At 37.3% G+C, this 23152-nt stretch overlaps 2 protein-coding genes across 2 annotated transcripts; both read right to left on the reverse strand.

Moving 5' to 3' along the window:
* Nucleotides 1-202: 202 nt before the first annotated feature.
* On the reverse strand, nt 203-6732 carry LOC148658500 (uncharacterized). The gene is made up of 4 exons (XM_088641839.1): nt 6595-6732; nt 1051-1179; nt 698-1009; nt 203-349 (listed from the first exon to the last, which is right to left on the reverse strand). Exons 1-4 carry the CDS (start codon nt 6730-6732, stop codon nt 203-205), a joined length of 726 nt encoding a protein of 241 aa, XP_088497965.1.
* Nucleotides 6733-11299: 4567 nt separating this feature from the next.
* On the reverse strand, nt 11300-18344 carry LOC148658501 (adenosine receptor A1-like). Its single transcript, XM_088641950.1, has 2 exons — nt 17974-18344; nt 11300-12770 (listed from the first exon to the last, which is right to left on the reverse strand). Exons 1-2 carry the CDS (start codon nt 18318-18320, stop codon nt 12140-12142), a joined length of 978 nt encoding a protein of 325 aa, XP_088498076.1. The 5' UTR covers nt 18321-18344; the 3' UTR covers nt 11300-12139.
* Nucleotides 18345-23152: the final 4808 nt, after the last annotated feature.

A 23152-nucleotide genomic window follows, 5' to 3' on the forward strand; every position in this document is an offset into this window, starting at 1 on the left:
TAAGATGGATAATAAGTGTCGTGTACTGTACTGTCTGCGGACGGTGACAGAGATCCCTCTGTCACATCAACCTTATGTTGTAGTGGTAGCTCTGCACCAGTGACTCATGGACTGCCATTTTGAAAATGAAAAAAAAAAACAAACAAAAGTGAAACTTAAAATTTCAGTTTAGTCCAAACTCTAAATGTGCATTATGTTTACCTTAATCCAGAATCAATGGTGGCTTCAGAGACTTGTTCCACAGTCCATAGAACAGGGTATTTTGGCGAAAGCTTTCCCATCTGACTTTGATTTGGTCAAAGAAGTTCTTATTGTCTGCCTCTAGTATTCGTCGCAGTTCATCCATAATCTGAGTGTTAAAAATCAAGAGATCTTTTAATACAATGAAACCTGCAAACACTTTCAAACACCAATTTGACTTAAAGTCTGGACAAGCAGGCAAAAAGTGCAGTATGGACTAATCAGAAGCTGGTGAATGCTCTGATCCCAGTGTACTTCTGTGCTCTTACACTTACTCGTGTGTCCTTGTGTGCGTGAGGGGAAACACTTGATATATCTATTTAGGGGACCTGTTTTGCTCAGTGGCAGAGTTGCTTTAATACTGGCCAAAAAGCTAGATTGTTCTGAAATGTTGTTCAATTACTCTGACAGAATGAGCAGACATCAATTATAAAGTCAATGTAAGAATTAGTAACACATGCTCCTGGTCTCTGAAGTAGGGATATGCTTCAACAATCTTCACAATCTTTTTTTTTTCTTCTTCTTTGAGTGAACGTGAGTGTATAAAAGCTCTCCTTGACTCAAACTTGAGATCCAAGAGATCAGCCAAGTCATCCTGGTTTGGTCTAGGTTTCTTCCACATCTCCTTAAGGGTTTTATAGTGCCTGGCTTGCACTTTCCAGGAGTCATGACCAGGCACTGGATAAACAACAGAAACATTCACACAAAAGCAGGGAGAACTTCCCAACTTACTTGTGCTGCTATCACTATCCTGCTCTGGGGTGGTTTCCTCTGAGGGATCATAGATCATAGCCGATGCACTTGAGTCACCACAGATTCTTGGTCACTTGGTTTAAACTCTAGATGACGGTTCCTTGGACGAACAGTCTCTGCCGATGGGCTCTTCGACTTCTGCGGTGTCTTGACATTCTGCAGTCTTTTGACTGGGAGGGTTGTTTCCTGTGGCATAAAATGAACATTAGGACTGATTAGTTCTAGATGTCAAAGACGTGTATATTCACAATTTTAAATAGAGCAACTTCATTTACAGTACCTGAGCAAAAAGTTCTGACATTACATACAATTGTATTGCACATATGTAAAGTCAATGTCAAGAGATGAACCAATTACCCAAACCTCAGCATTGATAGTAATCAATCAACCTTTTGGCCATAGCAGACAGCTTTTCACGAGTGGGATACTTTGACTCTCCCCTTTCCTGCATTTCATTAGCTCGAAGGATTGAAATCATGCTTGTCATGGTGTTTCTGACTAAGTGGCATCTGAGCTCTTTGGACATACTACACTCGTGTTCCCTGCCACAACGTTGCAGCTCAAAACAATATTTGCTGACTTGCTCCAGCTCTGTATCAGTATAAACAACATAGTCTGGACTGCTTATTTTTATTTTTTTCCGTGGAGTCTTATTTTGTGGTGTAGATGTCCAGGGCTGGCTTATCCATTTCCCTGCAGGCTTTACAGCAACTTCTGAAGTTGAGGACAGCTCCTGCACAAAAACAGCAAGAATGCCATGTCCAAGAATCATTTTGATATCGTTTTTACTAGTAATTTCTAAATATCTGAACAGTAAATAATGTTCAACAACCTGTGCAATCTGAATATGTGATATGAGCAGCATAAGAAATGTTGATTGAGTATTTGTCAGTGTCAATCCCTGATGAAACATGTACTTTTGCAAAACTGATTTTTCATTTATTTGGATTTTATGATTTCATAAAAATAAATAACTGTCTTATTACTTTAGCATAATAGATAGCATTGCACAGGACTAAACATTAAAATAATGTAATTTTAAAATCATTTTGAACCACAACAATTGTACAAAAAACTAAGTGTACAAACATTTTCACAGCATTATGCAAGCTTCAATATGATTCATGTCACCACAATATTATTTACAATTTTATAGAATTTATTAAATTGTTAGAACAATTTGGCTATCCAAGTGCATTTTCATTATTGCTACTCTTAAAGTATGCATTTTCAGATGAAGTTATCATTGACTTTGAGTTTTTTCCTCCCAATACACCTCATTCATTAATTCAGAAACAAATTATTACCTCTGACTCTGGATACACTGCTTCCAAAATGGACTTTCATCTCAGGAAGTTCTCTGGCCCTGGGAGAAGGTCCCTCAAATCTTCATAACAGCTCATCAGTAATATTTTCAGCTGTAATGTAAGAGAGCGGAGCATTTACCAAAAGCATGTTTCTAAAATCAGTGATATTGTGTTGCCCTGATCATTTTTTATTATTGTAAATTAAATTAATGTTAGTGCAACTAGTAAAGAAAGCTCTAATCAAAATTTCATTCGTAAGGAGCTCACACTGGTGAATCATCAATGATGTCAAAAGATATTCACTTGATTTACCTACCTTCTAAAATTGACACAGTCTAATCTAATTTCCCCATTTTACCAGGACAAAGCAATCTGGAGTGTAAAAGATGACCAATGTTTTCAAAACTAACTCAAAATAGTCACATTAACAAAAAACAGACCTGACAGAAAATTGTTGAATGCTGCAACTACTGTACATCACTAGCTAGCTATTGTGTCCTTTTCCCCCACCTGCACTACTGCTCATCAGCGCAACATGGCTGGAAGAACCCTGTTAGCTAGCTAGCTTTTAACCAATAAAACTGCCAAATACCAAAAAAACGTCTAATGTTAACATCAGTTGTTGTGTATCATAGTCCCACGGCCAGCAAATTTACCCGAGGCATGTTTTATCCTACCCCATTTGAATGGTAATGTTAGCTACTGTAACTTACTGACCAGTTAACAAAACGTGTTAGGTTGTAATGAATGAGATATATTTTATAAAGCCAATTAATTTTTTTTTACCCGGCATCTATCCCATGTAAATAACATTTAAACTACTGTGATAAATGACCTTAAGTTGTTCAGTCCTCTCAATTGCTGCCGAAGGTTAATTCTATGGTAGGCTAGCTAACAGGCTCCACCAAAACCTGCCTAAAATGTTATTTTAGTGGTTCGCGCTTGCAACGGAAAATGCAAACAAGCTAGGGGAAGGAAGTAAAAATTTCTACTCCACACAATTTGCGTTTGAAAACAAAACATAAAATGTCATATTGAATACTGATAATACTGTTAATACATATGTAATACATTTTCAACAGGGCTGATATTATTTTATGTTAGTGTTTTATATTATAATATAATAATAATAATGATAATAAGCATATTATGCAAGTGCAACTGTGTGATGTAATGGTATTGCCCGTTAACAATTTTCTCTAACTTCAGGTGCCAAATTACCTACATAGGATAATCATCTACACTTTCTGTTAGCCTGCCAGTCATCTACTGACATAATTGGTAAGACTTATGGGTTGGCCTTGTGTTATATGCCTAGTATTTGTGGCTTTGACTTTGAGAACACTTCTGGGACACATTAGTTGTGTACATGGTCGAAGCCCGAATTTTCACATTACCTGTAGGATAGATGGCTGTACCACAGATTATAGAGTTTACAACTCTTTTTTCTACCATCTAAAATGCAAACATAATTTTTTTTTGCCAGTGGTCACCCACCAAGACACTTTACCTTTCCATATGGGGATCCAACTAGGCTTGGGAAAGAAAATGACGACATCCCGATCTTTTTCAGCTATGTTAACGTTATCTTGGATGATGAGCAGGTGGCACCATCAGTGCAGGATGTACTGGACATACCCATGTCACTAGGGAGAGGCTCCTGTTGGTATTCTGACACAGAATGCTCCAGCATTCAGTTGTCATTAATATCTGTGAGAGATGTTACCTATATCGGGTATTACACAAAACAATTCTTATTCTCTTTTAATATACTGTATACTCCATGTAAATGCACTTTTTAAGGTCAACTATAAAACCCTTACTGAAAGATGTAACTTTTGCCCAAGAAGTAGATGGATAATGCATTTTCTTACACATACACTTGTCTTTTGCTTTCAGGGGAATGTCAATAATGTTGTGGCAGATGTGAAACAGTACTAAGCCTACCTTCTAGATTACCTAAGGGAACAGATCAAGAATGTTTTTGACACTCGTGCTGGAAGTAAGGAGGACCTACAAATGGCATCCCTAGCAGTATTTGATTATTTTAAAGACCCCTTCTTGAAAGTCTCATCTACACATCTACAGAGCAGTAGTATTCAGAAATGTTTTAACCCAATTGAGCCTAAGGAGGTATTCATATCATGTACTGCATGTAGGGTTAAGAGTGGCAACTCAAGAGCTCTTACAATTAATACTAGAATATTTTATGTGCCATTATTCAAGATCATTGAGGAGCTATTTTCTGATACCAGGATATTTACAATGATCAGCTCCATACCTAAGAGGTGTAAAGAGGGATTTTTGTATGACATTGTTGATGGCAGACTTAGATCCCACCCACTCTTCTCCATCAGACATTCTGCTTTGCAGTTGATTGTGTACACAGATGAAATTCAAATATGTAATCCTCTTGGATCATATGCAACTAAGAACAAACTGTTAATGGTTTATTACACTTCAGGAAATACAGATCCAAAGTAAACTGAATGTCAAAGCTGTCAGCAATTAGATTTCTAGCCATTGCAGCTGTCTCAGCATGGTGTGGATGTCATTTTAAATAGAATCCAAAAAGATTTAGATATCTTGTACCATGGTGTTAAAATCCAAACAGTGGTTGGTGAAATTATTATGTATAGGGGCAGTGGTTTCTCTTTGTGGGGACACATTGGCTCAACATGAATTTGCAGGTTTTAAGGAGGTTATGCAGGTTTTGCTCTTTGTAAATGTAGTCATTGTGAGTGTACATCAGATGATATGCAGACTAATTCTGATTTAAATTGTTTTAACAAAACAATAGAGCGCCATTTGGGACAGTGTCTTGATATAGAGAGAGCCAGCACAGATTTTGTCAAGAACAATCTAAAAACCACATATGGGATCAACAGAAGAAGCAGGTTAGTTGATTTTCCTGGCTTCAATCTTATTGAACAGACTCCATATGATATTATGCATATTATTCTGGAAGGGGTTGCCCCTATGGAAATCAAGTGTCTCATAAAACATCTAATTTTAGTGGGCAGATAGAATTGGAAGCATTTAATTCAGCAATGTACACTTTCCCTCACTTGTCTCTTGATTTAATAGACAGACCATGTCCCATCACTGTTTCTAAGTTAACCGCAAATTATAAGAAAGTAAAACAGTCTTCAGGGCAAATGCTTATCCCTTTGAAAATGCTACCATTTTTGCTGAATGATGTGAAAGAGAGTGTGTTTGTACAGTTCATTATTGAATTGAGATAACACAAATTCTGTTTGCACCAGTCCTCTCCCTTCAAACAATTAAAATGCTTAAAGTATTTGAAAACATTCAAACAACTTTTCCCAGAAAACAGTATTATACTCAAACAACATTATTTGTTACATCTTCCTTCACAAATTAAGTCTGTGGGTCACATAATTAAGCATATGTGTATGAGGTTTGAATCAAAACAGATTTTTTAAAAGCTGGGCTTCAAAATTGAATTTTAAAAACATTTGTAAAACATTAGTGCAGCACCATCAACGGTTTGAATACTCTCACAATGTAAATGGAAGGCAGCACCCATTTTTTTTCAAATTAGAAGGAACTGGGCCCAACATCAGAGGTAGTAAACTTAAAATACATTCTGTCAAAACTTCAAGACTACTTTGGTACTAGTGACATACAAACTGTGATATCACTCAAATAGCTTATTCTTAATGGAAACAAGTAAACATGTCATAAGTCATTGATTATCAGCAGTGTATAGACCAGCATCTACCAGTATTTGGACTGATCAAAGATATCTGGCTGGTAAACAATTCTTTCAATTGCTTTGATTGTCAATCCTATGACACTGTGGCTTTTAACAAAGATTTGCTTGCATATGAAGTAGGGCTGGGCGATATGGCCAAAAATATTATCACGATAAAAAATTTCATATCAGTCGATATCGATAATTATCACGATAAATGTCAAATCATTATTTCTTTCAAGTTTAAAGGCAGATCTTTTCTCCTGAGTGAAAGTTGAAGAAACCAGACAGTTAATTGGTAAATTAAACAACTCTTTATTTTAAGAACACAACAAACACTTGCAAAACAGCAGAAACATTAAACAAATTTGAGGTAGAGAGTATTCAAATCTTTTTTATGTCAAAATATGCATGAGTAAAATTTACAAAATAAATCTTAATAGAAAAATTAAATACTGCAGTGTGATAAAACACACATAGAAGATGGCTCAGACAGACTGCAAAGTTTAAAGTGCTTTAAAGGATCATATCAGAAGTAGTGACGAAGAATGGCACCATTTGCAGCTGCCGCTCTACCATCTCCCTACACTCTGCATACAGCCGAGGAAGTGCAGTCAGTGCAAAATCTTTCTGACCAGGTAGCTCGTATCTGGGGTCAAGGACTCTGATAAGCTTCTTGAATCCCTCATTTTCGACAGTGCTAATGGGAAGCATGTCTTTTGCAATGCAATATGCAACTGCATTTGTGATGTCTTTTCGTTTTTTTGTCGTAAGGCACGGTGCTCAAAAATGATGCTACTATGGTTTGCTGCTGTGTAGTCTCACTGAATACTGGCCTGGTGCTTATAGGTGGTCCCCTTCCACTAACAACACTAGTTCGTGACTGTAATTTTTTACTTTCTGCGTGTTCTAACGGGTGATGTTGTTTTAAATGGTGAAATAGGTACGTGGTGTTGCACAGTTTGCAGTGCACGCTGCTCTGTTTTATGTCTGATCGTAAAAAGCCAAAATATCTCCAAATTAACTAAGTTGAATGACCTTTTCTGTCGACGATGTCATCATCCTTCGAGCTGGTCGTTGGCAGCACTACATTTGCTTCAGTGTCGCTCATTTCTCCACTCTAACTACAATCCTGTCAGCCACCACCGTGTGGGTAAACAACACCACGTTAGCTGCCCGGTCTGCAACACGCACGCGCACTCGCGCAGTATTTTCATGCGCAAAGCATAAACATATGTATCGAACATTTATCGAACTTTTGTTAAATTATATTGAGGAAAATTATATCGCGATAATTATTGTTATCGAATTATCGCCCAGCATTAATATGAAGTAGACATTCCTACTCTTGCACAACACACAGAGGTGGTTGATGCTGTGAAGCTAATTGATTTTACAGCTTACCACGCACCTACTTTCAAAGATAACCAGTATGTTCCAATTAAGTACAATCTTAGGGACATTATAGAATTGACCTGTTAAGCTGGTGATACTTCAAAGTCTGTTAGTAAGAGCTGTTAATGTTTGCATGTGTACTGTGGCATGGATTGTATGAAAATAATGTGGTGTTACTTGTACATTTGTAGCATTGCACAAACCTTGTAGCAGGGATTCAGACATTTTTGTATGCTTTTTGCCATTTTGTTTTATGCTTTTTTATGTCAAATGCATAGACTGTGATTGAGATTGTGTTTTGTTCATTCTGTGATGTACAAATTGTATGATAATGTAATAATGTCAGGTTCAAAGAGGTACTGCCTGAGCACCGGCAGAGTGTTTCTAGTTCTTCATCAGCGAGTGAAGCTAATTGATTTTACGACTTTGTGTAGTCTTCTGTAAAGGCAATCGTTTTCTGGTATACAAGAGGATCGTGTATGCAAGAGGGAAATAATCTTTTGTAGCCGGCTTGCAAATACCCTGGTTCTAAGGTTGAACACCATCCGCGAACTCGTAGGGATCTTTAAGCACAGACCTGATTAGCGTCAGGTGTGGTGGCTGCACATTCCCACGTGTCACGGAATAGGGAGTGCAGTTGGAGGTGTGCACCACTGTCACAATATCTAATGTAAATGAGATGTAAGCCATTTGAAGCCTTACTGTTTTCTGTCTGAATTGTGACTTTCAATGTAAGTTTGGGACAATAAATGCATACTAATCACAAGACTAAAGTTGGAGATTAGATCAGATTAGAAAGAGTAAACACTTCACCTTTGCTGAGGTGTGGGGGATCCCTTGAGCAGGAACAATTGTAAAGTTTACCTTAGTATACAGTACCTAGGTAAGTTGTGGATTAATGATTGGCAAGGAGCAGCACAGACACACAATATAAGATCACATGAGGAGAAGGGAGGAAGAAAAAAGAAGAGGAAACAAGAAGAGGAGAAGCAGGAAGAAGAGAGAGAAGTCTGGAGGGGTTGGGACTTGAAACTTGTGCCAGGCAAAAACCCCATACTTCATGATTATCCAAACAAAACCTGACTGGAGCTAAGCATTTTAACCTTGTTAGAGAGTCCATGCTTTTCTGTGTTTTTAAGGAACTTGGGTTTCCTGGGTAAAAAATAACTGAGTTAGAAACATCTTTCCTGCTTAGGGTGACTTTTTAAGGATAAGGATATAGGCTCCCATTTATTTTGTGGCATATGGGGTGCAGAGACAGAGATTTAGGGGTGGTGCTGTGGCTCTGTGGCTAAGGATCTGCAGCTGGGGCTGGAAGGCTGTACGTAACCCGTCGGTACATAACCCGTGGCTGGCAGAGGAATCGTACTCTGCTGGGCCCCTGAGCAAAGCCCTTAGCCCCAACTGCTCTAGGGGTGCTGTATAAACCTGACCCTGCACTCTGACCTCAAGCTTCTTTCCCTGTCTGTCATGGAGAGCAAGTTGGGGTATGTGAAAAGACAAATTCCTAGTACAATAAATTGTATATGGCCAACAAAGTAATCTTATCTTTTCTTAACTGTAGGTTGCATTGTATTTAGTTAGAAGGCAGCTAATCTCTTGTGTGGCCTCTATAGGCATACTGTATTAAGAGTTTAATGCTTAGTAGCGGTCTGGGGTTTTCTGGGTGACCAGAATGTTGGGCCTCTGTACATAAAGTAAAGTACATAAAGTAACTTGTGTGTTGTATGTTGTGTGTAGTGTAGTTTGAGTCTTGTCATTGTAATAAATATTTGTTTAACCAAGTCTGCCTGGATTGTTACTCCTCTCAAAAAAGCTGTGCCAGAGAACAAAGAATTAATGTGCCTCCGATTATAACAACTTCTAGGGTATATTGCAATAAATCACTTACAAGTTGGGCGTTATGAATAATTATTTTACTTATTGACTAAACCTCTTGGCCAATTCCTGATTTTCACCAGTTTCGTAACCCCCCCTTTGTAACTATATAAAGTAAATAAAAGCACCCAATTAAGTATAATTTACAGAGTTTATAAAAAGTACATAAACAGGATATCTCAAATAGTCATTTACAGTACTTTATGTTGATAAGTACAGAACAACAATAAATAGATCAGGGATTTTTACTCATTCTGGTTTAATAAGATTTTTTTTTTTCTTCATTTGAAGTTTTCATCTAAAAAACTATAATAAAGTGCAGTAGTAAATGAAGACTTGAAAGTTCTGTTAACTTAAAGTGACTCGAGAGTAAGATGAAATTGGGAAAGACTGAATCAGAGAACAAGGTATATTCACAGGAAATCAAACAGGGAAATTTTAAGAGGAAAATTCTTAAATACTAAAGCCAACAAGTGACTGAGAAGGAATTTACATGAACACAATATGGGCAGTGTTTGATGGGGAGTACACTTGCTTGTGAAAAAGATTATGATCAGACCAAAATGAAGAAAAAAAACATAGATGAAGTAAGCAGAAGCACAAAATATTGGTTTTAAACACCAATTCTATTAAAAAAAGAAAATAACTGAAGATTAATTTATTATTAAAAAATAATAAAATCACCATTAAATTGCCTTAATGCAATCTTGTTTGTTGTAGATTTTGTGTATGGCAATCCTTAACAATGATTGGAGCTTCCAGTACAAATGAAGGATAATATGGCAAAAAGAGCTCACTCTGGATGTGGCTGCACTGTAGTGGTGAGGTCCAACTATATCAAGTGGCTAAATGGTTCCACAGTTTATGAAACTATTGAAACACATAATGAAGTCTTTTTATGCAGTCAGGAAGTAGTGTCAAAATAATGTTCTAGGTACAAAGCATCATTCTGTAGGTTAGAGTTTTTAATGGATTGTGAGATATGTTTTTAATCATACCTGTCCAGCCCAGACATGTTTTGCAAAAGTTTTTTTTTAATTGACTGAGTGAGAGCAGAGATCAGCTGGAGAAATGGCAGAAGTGGTTCAGGCTCTGTAGAAGGTATTGTATCTGCTACCTGCAGACAGGGGAATAGGAAAAGGAGATTCTAATGCTGGAGTCGCTTTGGTGCTCCTGGGAGAAGTCCGGGTTCAGGTAGTCTGGTTCCTGGTCAGGATTTGTGTTTCTGGTTTTAGGCTGATGTGTTTCTAAGGATGGTCCTGGACTTGTACTGTACTACTCAGAAGTATCTCAATGTCATTGCACTGTCCCAGCAGCAGCTCGTGAATTATAAAGGGGTGTTTAATCAGGGATTTGATTGGATGATTGATGGGAAAAACAAGGAATGAATTGATAAATGACCTGAGTGTGTTCTGAGATTCCCAGACGAATGTGAGTAATTTAATCACTCATGTACATGTTACTGTGTCACATTCCCAGATCTGTGTCTTTCTATAATTTTGTCCCAGGTTTCTTTTAAAAGTTATTTTGTACTAATGGTTGTGTCTTTGCTTTGAAATGAAATAATTACAGAACGATAAGGTAGGAACTGTGGAATGTATCCCAAAATCATATGAATCACTACTATTTAAAACAGGTGGTGACCTGTTAATGTGGTGTGTGATTTTGAAGGTGATTGGCTATACCTAAGCTAATTTAGAATTGGTTTTACAGGGAAAGACTTATCCAGCCAAGCTATTTCATTATTAATTTTAGTTATTTTTTTAAAAAAAAAATTCTCAAATATTTTTCACTTGGAAGTTATTGGGGTAGGGCGTGTAGGTAAATGATAATAATAATTTTAATGCATTTTAATTCCAGGCTACCAGGCAACAGAGGTGACAATTATAAAAGGGAGAGTTCACTTTTTATAGACACTGTATGTATTCAGCACATTTTAGTTTTTATTTTTTCTTTGCTGTTTTTGCTATAATTTAACTTTTTTCTCTAATAAAAGTGTTTGGTTTGAACATTGAAATTTTGATTAATAATATTCACATGTATATACATCATTTGTAATTCAACAAAATGAGACATCATTGGAAGAGGGTTAATACTTCTGCAAGGTACTGTACATACAGTATGTATGTTAACATTCTCATCTGTAGAATATTGCTCTTGGCAGTCAAATTTTCTAAAACTATTTGTACAGGCATGCTCAAAGCTTTAAATCTGGAAATGTATGTATGAGTAAGACTTCCTGGCACAGAGCTATGTATGAGGCACAAAAAGTAAATTGAATCATTTTCAGCTGTAACATTACCTCAAAATCTTACATCTCCAGATATAGGAAGCTAACCTTGGACAGCCCTGAAATAGAGACCTCTAATGCAGTGCTCCCAATCCTGATCCCAGGTGGTACCACTTTTTAACAGCTGAAAACAAATTTGAACACATGCTTGGCCTGCCTAAATGCTCTCCCATTTTCCCGCATAGTTCATCTGATTGATCGGCTCATCAATCCCCCCGATTATATGGTGTCAGGGGTCGCTGGTAAATGACTCTCCTCCTAGCTGTAAAGTGCTTATGATCACTGGGATGAAAATAGCTACAGTATACATAATAATAATAAAAAATATTTTTGGATTTATTAATACACCTGTTTAGTTCCATAGTTCATAGTTTTGTCCTTTTCATTGTCTGAGTATGGGCCACACACATTTTTCCCAATACCAATCTGGATTCAATAGATTTGAAAATTCTAGCTGAACTTTGCCTGAAATTGTATGTTGACTATTAGAAACATATGTCTGTGTGTGTTAAAAACAGTTCCTATATGCATGTATAATAAAACGCTACTGTTTTTTTTTTACTTTCCAGTACAAGCTGGGGGGCTAGCATTGCAAGGACTTTGCTCACTGCCTTTGCACAAAATCCAGCCTCTCCAGATCTGAATGAGAGTGGCTCGAAAACGGTTGATCCGGAAAGCATACACCAGTGGGTTAACAGCAGAATTTACATGCGACATGAATATACCAATGTACATGGCCTCCTTGGGCACGTGACATTTTGGACAGAAGTAACTAACACAGTTCATTATATGGAGGGGCAGCCAACACAAGGCAAATAGGAAGACCACGAGGGCTAAGGATTTTGCCAGCTTCAGCTCCTTGTCATAGTATTTGCTGGAGTTGCTAGTGGCTTCCGCTCGCTTGTTCAGCTGTTTTCGAATCACGTAGAAGATTTCAGCATACAGTCCAATCATAATGGTCAAAGGTAGTACAACCCACCCAAAGAAGTTGAAGTATACCATGTAATCCATTCTCATGACAGCAGTGAACTGGCACACAATGTTCTCTGATGTTGAGTTTCTATCAGACTCCTGTAGCTTGTCCCTGTTATGCCATCCAAACATTGGCACTAGACCAGTTAATGTAGACACAAGCCAGCACATGCAGACAGCTACCCAGGCCCTCTGCTGAGTGACTATTATACTGTACCTGGGGAACAAAGTAAAAAGACAATTAAAATTAGAAGCAGTCAAAAAGGATTTTCAAGTCAAAGTTAAATACTGAACTAAAAGTTAGAACAAAAAAGATGAGAATTAAGAGGCCATGTTGCCCATATATAATTAAATGCTAGCCATTTATTGAAGGGAGCCTAGATATCATTTTCAACAATACAATTAATAGGTTTGTGTTTCACTGTTTATCTTTAAGAACGTATATTATTTGATTTTGTTAGTATCCTTAAGGAACTAAATACTATCAGTGTCAGGCATAGCTGCAAGGGCAGGAATTTTAACTCTTATTCATTCTTTGGATTGAATTCAAAGAGCACCAAAATAATATAATGAACAAAATAATACAGAATATTCTAAATGAGGTCTTAACAATTACTTTAACTTCTTTTGGTTTGAATTCTGTACATTTTACAATGCATCATAAGATTGCTTCACCCTTTCTATAACTTCACCATATTGTCTGGATGTGATCTTAGAGTTCTTAAAATCACTATTTTATTATAATATATTTTTCCAAGTTCAGTTCCACTCACTTTCTGTTCATAATGTAATATATTACATTACATTATTTATTAATGCATTCTTACTACCTGTATGTAATTGCAATTATTTACCCTAAATTTAAATGCGTAAAGAATAAACTAGAGATAAACTAGAATATTTAGAAAACACTAGCATTTCAAGAGGCAGTACATATGGATTTAGAAAGTGAAGATCCTGTTTCATCAACTTCCTAGAGTTTATCAACCAAGATATATTTTTCTTGGAAAGCATTTAATAAGGACCCTCATAAAAGGTTGATTTTGAAATTGAAAGCCATCAGAATCTAAGGTAATACATTATATGAATAAAGAGCAAATTAATAAGCAGGGACCTGTGAATCATCTTAATGGGCTCAACCTCTAATTGGGCAGTAGGAAGACGTGGTGTGCACAGGGATGCATTTTGGATCTGTTTCTAATTTAATATAACATGTAGCAAATGAAATTTAGTATTTCTCATTGCAATGTCACATTGATAGTATCATATTAATACTCAGATTAAACCAGCTTGCTAGAAATATTCATAAATCAAGGACAGGATGTACTGTAAAAGTAAAGCATAAAACATAATATATTTAAACTTCAAAGAAGCTTTTGATAGCAAGTAGATTCTTAAATTAAACACCACAGGATTCCAAGGTAATGTATGCACATGAATCAGCAGCTGGGTAACAAACAGAAAACAGCTCTTCATGTTAAAGGGCATAAAAGAGTACTGGAATGATCTCTTTTTGGCCTGTAGCTCTTTCTATAGCAATAAAGTATGTTCTGATATATTTAAAAAAATAGTTAAATATGCAGTTGATAGAAAAACAGAGGAAAAAATAAAGGGAAATACAAAGATACTTAGAAAGTATCATAGCAGAAATACGGCAAAATAATTCTAACGTTATGAGAGGTAAATTAATTTTTAATTATTTTGTTTAGGATTGCTTAGCTATTGATCTACTAAAGAAGCAGAATGGACTCATCTTATTTGCAACCTGTATAATTCATGACACAGATACCAGGTCAAGAACATAAAAATATAAGAACATAAGAAAGATTACAAACAAGACAAGGCTATTCAGCTCATATAGCAAGTTTGGTATTTAGTACTGAATTGGCTCTTTCTTGAAATAAGTGCTGTATTAGCTTTAACAACATAAAAGTAAAAAGGCTGTTTCATATTTCCAGCAGCATTTGAGTAATGAAATATCCCCTGTTTTTGGTTTTAAATGCAATTCTACAGTTTCCACTTGTATCCTCTTGTTTCCACTTGTTTTACTGTTCATTTCAATATGTTTGCCGAGTTAGCTTTGTGAATGCCTTTGAGGATTTTGAATACTTATATTAAGCCCCTTCTTAATCTTTTCTGTTCAACACCAAGAATTCAGTTCCTGTTAGTATCTGAGTACTCTTCTCCGGAACTCCATTTCTGTGAGCCTCTGAAGCTGATTATGTACTGTGTGTGTGATTTTGTACTGTATATAGCAGGGTGACATCACATTTTACAAATATTAGAAGGACACAGAGGAAGATTGATTCTGGTAGTTATACTTATATAAGTTTAATTCAATATTTAATTTAAAGAATTATGTTTTATTTTAGATTTAAACTTCTATTTATACAGTATATGGATAAAATTAATACAAAATCACTGTACATTTCTGCAGTTATGCTGTTATGCATATGGTATAATTACAGTGATAAATGTTATGGTGTAAGAATACATTATACTGTATACAAGTAAATGTAAAGCTTCATCACAGCCCAGATTATTGCAAGGTTCTTCTATTGATAGCTGCAGAAGTGATCAATTTCGTTTTAACAGTATATATTGAATAGCAATCACTTGATTAAAATAGTATTGAAATAATAACCAGGACAGATTGTCCGAGTTTTGGTCCTGAAGTACAGTACACCTATGTTTTGTAGTTTTCATCGCAACTGAGTACTTAATCAATGAAGCTTATCACCACCAAAAAATGACCCAATTGATTGATTTTTGTTTTATTCTGTGCTTCCGGGACAAAGTTTCCCAAATGACTTTTGTTATGTATGGAAGCATTATTCTGCCAACAAGAAAATAAAATCAAGTGTTATCCTGTAATTACGAGAATATTATCTTGTAGTTATGAAATAGCAATGATCATTTTTAGTGTATGAACAACCTATTGCATTGTGCAAGTTGAAACTCTGGTTTAGTGTTTGTGACAGAGCTGCCAAACTGTAAAATAATGAAATGTTACAATTTGTACTTAATGTAAACATAATCATAACCAAAAGGACACTCACATGTATCCTTATACAAAAACAAGTGTGCCGTGCAAATAATTTTAATAATTCCTCTGTTTAAAACTGAATGTTAACTAATGATAATTCTAGATAATTATTGTATGACGATTGTGCTACCTCATGATAATCTAATAAAGTACATGAGAGTGTACTCATAATTACAAGATAAATATTTTTTCTTTGATGGTAGCAATGCACTTCCATAATTATACTGTATATGCCTTATGCAAAAAAGGATGTGTTTCAAATTAGTTGACAGCTTTTAAATTTTATCAGTTGATGATATGCAAGTGAACATCAGAATGACACAGTCAAATAGTCTTATAATAAACATTCTTAGTGCTGTGTTGATAAAATTCAACCAATTGAAACAATAAACACAGGACAGTGGGTCTTAGTCTTAGTCCTTGAATAACCCTGCGTCTGGTGATTTTTGTTCCCATATGACCCTTCATCACCAGTGCTATTTTGAACTTACTCTATATGCTTGCTGCTTTAGACGTTCTTCTGCACTAAGACCTTGGTTTAAAAAATGCTTGAATTCATGTGCATTATATTTAATAAACTCTATATGCAGTGCTTTAAGCAGTTAATTCTTAAAATGCTTATTAAGAATGTGTCCCTTTATTTCTGACTAAAAACCTCTTAAAAGGAGACCAATGGATGAATATACAGAGGTGGAAATTACATTGTATCAGACCCTCCCTCAGTGAGTCAGTGTTGTGCCTTCTGCTTTAATAATGTTGTTTATGTTTTAGCTCACACAATTAAATATGGACATCTCACACAAGTTTCATGCTAATTTCTAAACTGATTCTACTATTTAGGTACTGAAAAGGTTTTAAAACTACAATCCAACCATTACATTTTAGGTCCTATTGAGCCAAATTATCATAGTTCAGTTGGTATGAAAACCAGAAGACACAAGGGTACTCCAGGGCCAGGACCGGGAAACACTGGTCTTTAATCGTATTACTTTATTACAGATTCAATCTGTAATAAATTGTAAGAGATTAAGCATTGTAGATTGTGCTAAAACGTTAGAATTATGAGAAGCCAGCGAATTTCAAACATAAACTACATTCTAGATGCTATGTTATGTTATATATCATCAATGATCTGCACATTTGGTAAATAATACCATTTCAGTATTTATTTTCACTGTAGTTCACTGATTTAACTTAGGAAGAACAGCAATCTTTATACTGATCTGTATAGATATGCCTATGCATTTTAGTGTAGATGTACTGAGGACTGAAAATAGGAGATGTGTTCTCAGGAAAAGAAGTATATGTGTTTGGAACTGACTAATTATGTTAAATATGTTATGGAGGTAAATTCACAGAGATCCTCTGAAAACAACAAATACATATTTTAAATGTTTTAAGCATATTTTTGATGATATTCAATTTTTAAAAGAAACAATATATGAAAACATTTAAGTTTGACTTCTGATTTTATGAAGACATTTCTAAAAGCATTAACAGATTTTCATCTTTAACATCAAAAATAGTGTTTGCCATGTCAGGAAGTGTGAGTCAAAAGCAGATTCACTAAAGCAATTACAGAAATGTATTAAACTTCATAAATCAATTTTCCATTACCACTTAATCCAATACAGATTTACAATGTAATGTACTATACATATATTTGAGATTTTGTGAAAAAGTTTGGTTTTACATTTCTTGAAATGAATAGGCTTTTACTGTCCCAATGTCTTTCAATTAGCTAACACAAAGAATATAACAGGCATGAAGATGGTTGTGCCAAAAATGCAACATAAACCACTTTTTCTAAGTGACTTCTGAAAGGAGACAGGAGCATTTTAATTTTCTTAAGAGCTTTTGCTGTCAAGTGCATTGATTTACTTTAAACTAGGAAGAAATATGTGGTTTGCTAGCTGCAAGACAAATGGAAGAGATGGGCTTAGTAATTATACCATACCAGTAGTATTTACAGAACTATGTGTCTACATATTTTAACCTACTTTATTATATTATTCTTATTATTATCATCATCATTTAGTTGTAAAATAACTGGAATTTCTTTTTTGTTCATATATTTTCTAATATTTTTCTGTTAATTTTACATAATCATAAGTTGAAGAGTAATCATCTGTCTTTTTCCTTGCTAGGTAAAGAAGAGGAACACTATTAATCAAATGTTTCTCCAGAACATCATATGTTGCACAAAATGCTAACCAGAATAAAACACTTTTAATGAAACATCTTTATAGAATTAATATATCTCTTGCCAAAGAAAACCAGTTGACAAATAAAGTGAATAACTAAATATTTATAACCATGGAAAATAAATAGTGAGGTCAGCTGCACAGACATTTAGTTGTTGAGATCATCTTACCTTGTTGGAATTTTAACTCTCAAATATCTGTCAAAGGCTATAGCCAGGAGAGAAAGAATAGAGCTCTGGGTGATGATAAGCAACAAGCAGGCTAAAAACAAGCAGGTGTAGAACTGCGTTTTCATCCCCAGGCTTATAATGATGGCCAAAGGGATTACCAGGGCACCTACAGCAATATCAGCCAATGCTAGCGACACAATGAAGCAAAAAGTTGTGTCCCTCAGAGCCCGGTTTATTCTCACCACAATGACCACTAAAACATTACCCAGCACTGATGCCAATGCAATCGCCATCTCGATGGAAATGTATAAAACATCCACATGTTCCCTTATAGTGATTCCTGGCATGGTAGAAAGTCGACAGATTTTAACCACCACCTAAATCACCTCTAAAATCTCCCAGTCGTTTTCCTCTCCCACACTTAAGAAATGCAGTTTCCTTTACTTCATATTTTTTCTTACTCCTGCAGTTGAAACCATTCAATTTCTCAAGTTGCACCCTTGTATGAATGTATTGCCTTTGATTCAGTACTGCTGAAGTCTCTAAATTCCCACTCAATGAAATGCTTGGATTATCTCTGAACATTGATGCGTTGATATGAGAGAGAATTTTTAATCCACTTCTGTCTGTCGCATCCTCGTGTGGAGTGTGGAGTTAGCTTATATAAGTTGGTTGCTTGCTCTCGCTCTCAGTTAGCTCCCAGTGAAGAAAAAAAAGTCTCCTATTTGAATAGGAGGAGCATACAGCTTACTGCAAATATCCAAAGAGCAATACATCTAGCTGTTTCTTAGGTTCAGAAAATGTTAAAACTTAAACAGGCTGTGCTGCTTTAATAAAGTAGCTGGAGCTGTTTATTGCTTAGCATGTGCATCCTTTGAGAGGAATGTCTGCTACATCAGACTGATGTGTACTGCTCAGAAATAAAATTGGCACAAAGATATCTTTTTTATGATGTAACATCATCAAATAGGTAGTTCATTTTCTGGCTTTCTAAAGCTGTAAATTTTGATTATGGAAGTGTGGTCTTCGATTTTTCATGGTCAAAAAAAGACATATTAGCAGATTTTGTTTGTTTTACTTGATTACACAAGCAGGGAATCTCTTAATAGAACTTGCTACTTGCAGGAAATCAATATTATTGTTGATAAGGCTTTTGCACATGATTAAACTTCAGGTTGAAATGCCTGATCTTAATTTATATTCAGATACTAAGTGAGTAATGACATGTCCAGGCTGTATGGCTGAGAATGGGTTCACATGAAGTTATCTTGTAAAATGTGCTTTATATTTAAATAACATTGTCAATTTAATAAGAATTACCTCTTTATTTTCTCTGGAATTCTACATCGAAAATCTTGGGATTTGTCCCTTTTGGAATATTTGAACTACCTATTTTTTTATTTCTTTAGCTCCAAGTTCAGCAACATCCGGCATCACATTCTCTCCACAACTCACATCATTCCCACACCTCCTCCCTGCTTTTCAGACTTTTCTAATTCCCTTCTCTCCAACTTCTCTCTTCTTGACTCTGCATCCCTCAGTAAACTAGTTTCACACATGAAATCCACCATCTCTATATTAGATACCATTTCCACCACTTTATTTCAGTCCTGTTTCACTTCTCTCTGCCCCATTGTGCTCGATATAATAAATTAATCCTTGAGCACTGGTTTTGTACCAATGGTCCTCAAAACTGCTGCCATTCCCCCATGCCAAAAAAGCCTAACATGGCTCTGGACAGTCCAAACAATTTTCGCCTCATCTCCAACCTACCCTTTCATGCAAAAATTCTAGAACATGCAATTGCATAACCACCTTATTTTAAATAACCTTTTCAAACCCCTCCAATCTGGCTTCAGTACACTTCACAGCACAGAAACTGCCCCGGTCAGTTACTAATGATCTTTTAATAGCTTTTGATTCTGGTTTTCTCTCTATCTTCGTTCTTCTTGATCTCAGTGCTGCTTTCAACACTGTTAACCATGACATCTTACTTTCTCATCTTGAGACAATGTTTGGAGTTCCTGACACTGCTCTCAAATGGTTCAAGTCTTACCTCACTTATCCCTGTCACTTTGTCTCTCTTATAGGTCTGAAAACGGTTAGTTAAGCCAGGTGTTCCTCAGGGTTTGATACTGGGTCCCCTACTTTTCAGCATTAACATGTTTCCACTTGGTCAGGTTTTAAGATCACATGGCCTCTACTATCATTTCTATGCTGATGATACTCAAATATACATCCATACCAAACTTGACACTGATGTGGCTGTCTCTATTCTAACTAATTGCATCTCTGACATAAAAATATGGATGACTCAAAGTTTCCTTCATCTTAACTGTGACAAGACTGAAGTCATGCTTATTAGCACCCTCTATCAACTTTGTAAAGCCAGTCCTGTAACCCTGTCTGTGGATGGTAGTGTACTTGAGCTTCAGTCTAAATTGAAAAACATTGTGGTGATATTTGATTCAGGCTTACCATTCGACCCACATGTGCAGCATATTGTTAAAATATCTTTCTTTGACCTCAGAAACATTGCTAGACTACGCCCTTTGTTATCACTAACTGTTGCTGAAAAGCTGACCAACACATTTGTCTGCTCCCGAATTGACTACTATAATGCACTACTCACTAGGGTATCTAAATCCACATTTAACAAACTCCAGTATGTCCAATACTCGGGACTCAGAATCCTGACCAGGTCTAGTGCAAGTGATCACATTACTCTTATCCTGGAGTCCTTGCAATGGTTTCCTGTCAAGTTTCGTGTTGACTTCAAAATCCTCATGCTCATCTATAAGGCTCTGCATGGCTTCGCACCTCAGTACCTGTATGATCTATTATCGCCCTACTCCCCATCTCGCAACCCTTGCTCCTCTAAGTGCAGTCTCCTAACTGTCCTCCAAGCCCTTCACTCTATGGGTGACAGGGCATTCTCCTGTTATGCCCCTATGCTCTGGAACTCTCTCCCCAAGGATATCAGAGACTCACCTTTATACTCCTTCAAATTCAGGCTCAAAACCTTCTTCTTTAGAAGAGCTTTTACTTAATGGAGTTTATATGACAAAAGTTCGGGAGGGATGACAACAACCACGCTCAATTGTTCCCAGCTGTCAGTAATCAGCAATCACTCCCTTCACCCTTCCTCCACCAAACGCTAAAATACCAACGCGATACCTCTCTCCTTCGCATGCGACTTTTCCATGTTCGAGTGAGTCTTTCGCTTTGCACAAGCCTGTGCTATTTCCTCTTGTATTTCGCCTTTGGACCTCTAAATTTTATGCTTCGGCAAAGAACCTTTTGCAGCACAGAGGATTCCCCTACACTCCTTGACAAGCCCGTTCCTCCTGCTTTTCATTCCAGCACCCTGTCACCTCCATCCCTTGCCTTCCTACCAGCAGCGCTCATCTCTGGCCAGCTCTCTCAAGATTCAACTCCTCGCTGAAGTTCAAATTCTTTTATCATCCCCAATTATCATCCCCACCTCACCTCGAATCCAGCTCTCCTTCCTCGGCAGTGAATTCTCCAAGTAGTCCCTGCCTCACACGTAAACGTCCCCACCGCAGTCGTGCATATCCGCTCCTCCTTTCCCTGGATCGTCTCCCACGATTACAGACCTCATGCTGTGATCCGAAGGCTTGCCACAGTCCATTTTAAAGATACGCTTCCAATTTTTACGGTTCCCTCTGCTGATGTCATCCGCACAGCAACGGCAGTCTGATCCAGCAAACTCGCCGTCAACGGTGCCCAAATCCAAGCCCACCCTGGGATAGCCATCCTCTTCGGGTCTGTCGTCAGAAGCATTCAAATCCAGGGAGAGGCTCTCCAGCTCATTGTCTCCTGCCTTGCTGCCGCCCTTGGCCTCCATCTTACACAGCTTCTCCAGGGAGCCCTGCTTGTCATTCTCGACAGCCACCACCATTCCCTTCTCCAGGGCGAACACTGGGAGAATGCCAACTGGGCCTGCACTCTATACCCAGCCTTCCCTCTAAACTCTAGTACCGCCGTGCCGCGTCTCTGCCGTCTCCGCCATCTCTGCCGTCCCCGCCGTCCCCGCAGGCCTCGCAGGCCCTTTTACACCCACTCCTTGGATCCAATACTGCTCTCACTTCACATAATATCCACACATGTAAATTCCATGAGCTACAGTACTACACCCAGAGTCTGGAACTATCCAAAAAATGCCTAGCTGCCCGGAGGGGGGGCATCCATTGGGCTGGGACCCCCAGAGGTTTATTTTCTCCCAATGGGAGTTTTTGTTTTCCTCTCCACAGTGCCCACATGGATCTGTCATTAGACCATGAATGCTCACTATCCAGTTCCAGAGTCCATAAGAGTCCCAGCAGTTAGTTCCTCACACTTAATTTATTGTCAGATAGCAAAGGTGTTACCTGCCATAAGGTCTACAAGCCTCCACATTTCCTTCGAGCCGGCCATTCCATCTGTCCAGGAAACCCTAATCAAAGTTATAAAAGCTATGAAAGGCCAAGTCACTACTGTCTACCTCCATCTCTCCTCCATATCACCATGCGAATCAAGTGCAGGAGTCTCCAATTTCCATTGCTGCTTTTGGGGGACTCAGTCGCAAACATGGGCCCATATCCATCCAGATAACACTGGCACCACTAACCCAATCGAATAATAGCAGCAGTTTACTTTCCCACATACAAAGAGCCTAAATGGCTTCTCATCATTTAGACCCCGTGTTCGTTTGAATTCCCTTCCATCAACACCTCAACACGAACCTATAATAAGCAGCTCACCTACGCCAACAGAAGCTGACTTCCCTACAGTAAACCTATACAAAACGCAGACAGGCACTCCAACCGCCCTACTGCCGCAACAATCCATGCGTCACAAACCACACCTTCTTCAGGTTCCTCCAAATTCTGAATTGGCTTGGTGTCCTGCTTGGTCCTTTAGAGGTTCTGGCCTCCTCATCCTATGGCCAGGAGGTTGGCCCTCAGCCAAGTGGGTTAAGCCAAATATCAGCTTCATAATAGTTCATTACACTTCGATCTTGGGCGTTGTCATTCCTAGTGAAACTGGTTTAATTCTTTACCCCTCTGCTCCTACTGTATTTAGTACAGATACAGCCATTCAAAATGCACGGTACAAACCCGTACCGCGGGCATCTACACGTGCGCCACCGCACCGTACCGCACTACGTGATTGGCTG

The sequence above is a fragment of the Lepisosteus platostomus genome, chromosome 7 (genome assembly GCF_059453375.1).
Source record: "Lepisosteus platostomus isolate fLepPlt1 chromosome 7, fLepPlt1.hap1, whole genome shotgun sequence".
Classification (NCBI taxonomy): Eukaryota; Metazoa; Chordata; class Actinopteri; order Semionotiformes; family Lepisosteidae; genus Lepisosteus; species Lepisosteus platostomus.

Excerpts from the sequence above, each read along its gene's own strand:
- LOC148658500 (XM_088641839.1), bottom strand. The coding sequence starts at position 6,732 with ATGCTTCCCATTAGCACTGTCGAAAATGAGGGATTCAAGAAGCTTATC. Across the intron at positions 1,010-1,050 it reads CAAGTGACCAAGAATCTGTG|GAAACCACCCCAGAGCAGGA; the intron begins GTGACTCAAGTG and ends GATCCCTCAGAG. Across the intron at positions 350-697 it reads ACTTCAGAGACCAGGAGCAT|ATTATGGATGAACTGCGACG; the intron begins GTGTTACTAATT and ends TTTAACACTCAG.
- LOC148658501 (XM_088641950.1), bottom strand. The coding sequence starts at position 18,320 with ATGCCAGGAATCACTATAAGGGAACATGTGGATGTTTTATACATTTCC. Across the intron at positions 12,771-17,973 it reads AGAGTTAAAATTCCAACAAG|GTACAGTATAATAGTCACTC; the intron begins GTAAGATGATCT and ends TTTGTTCCCCAG.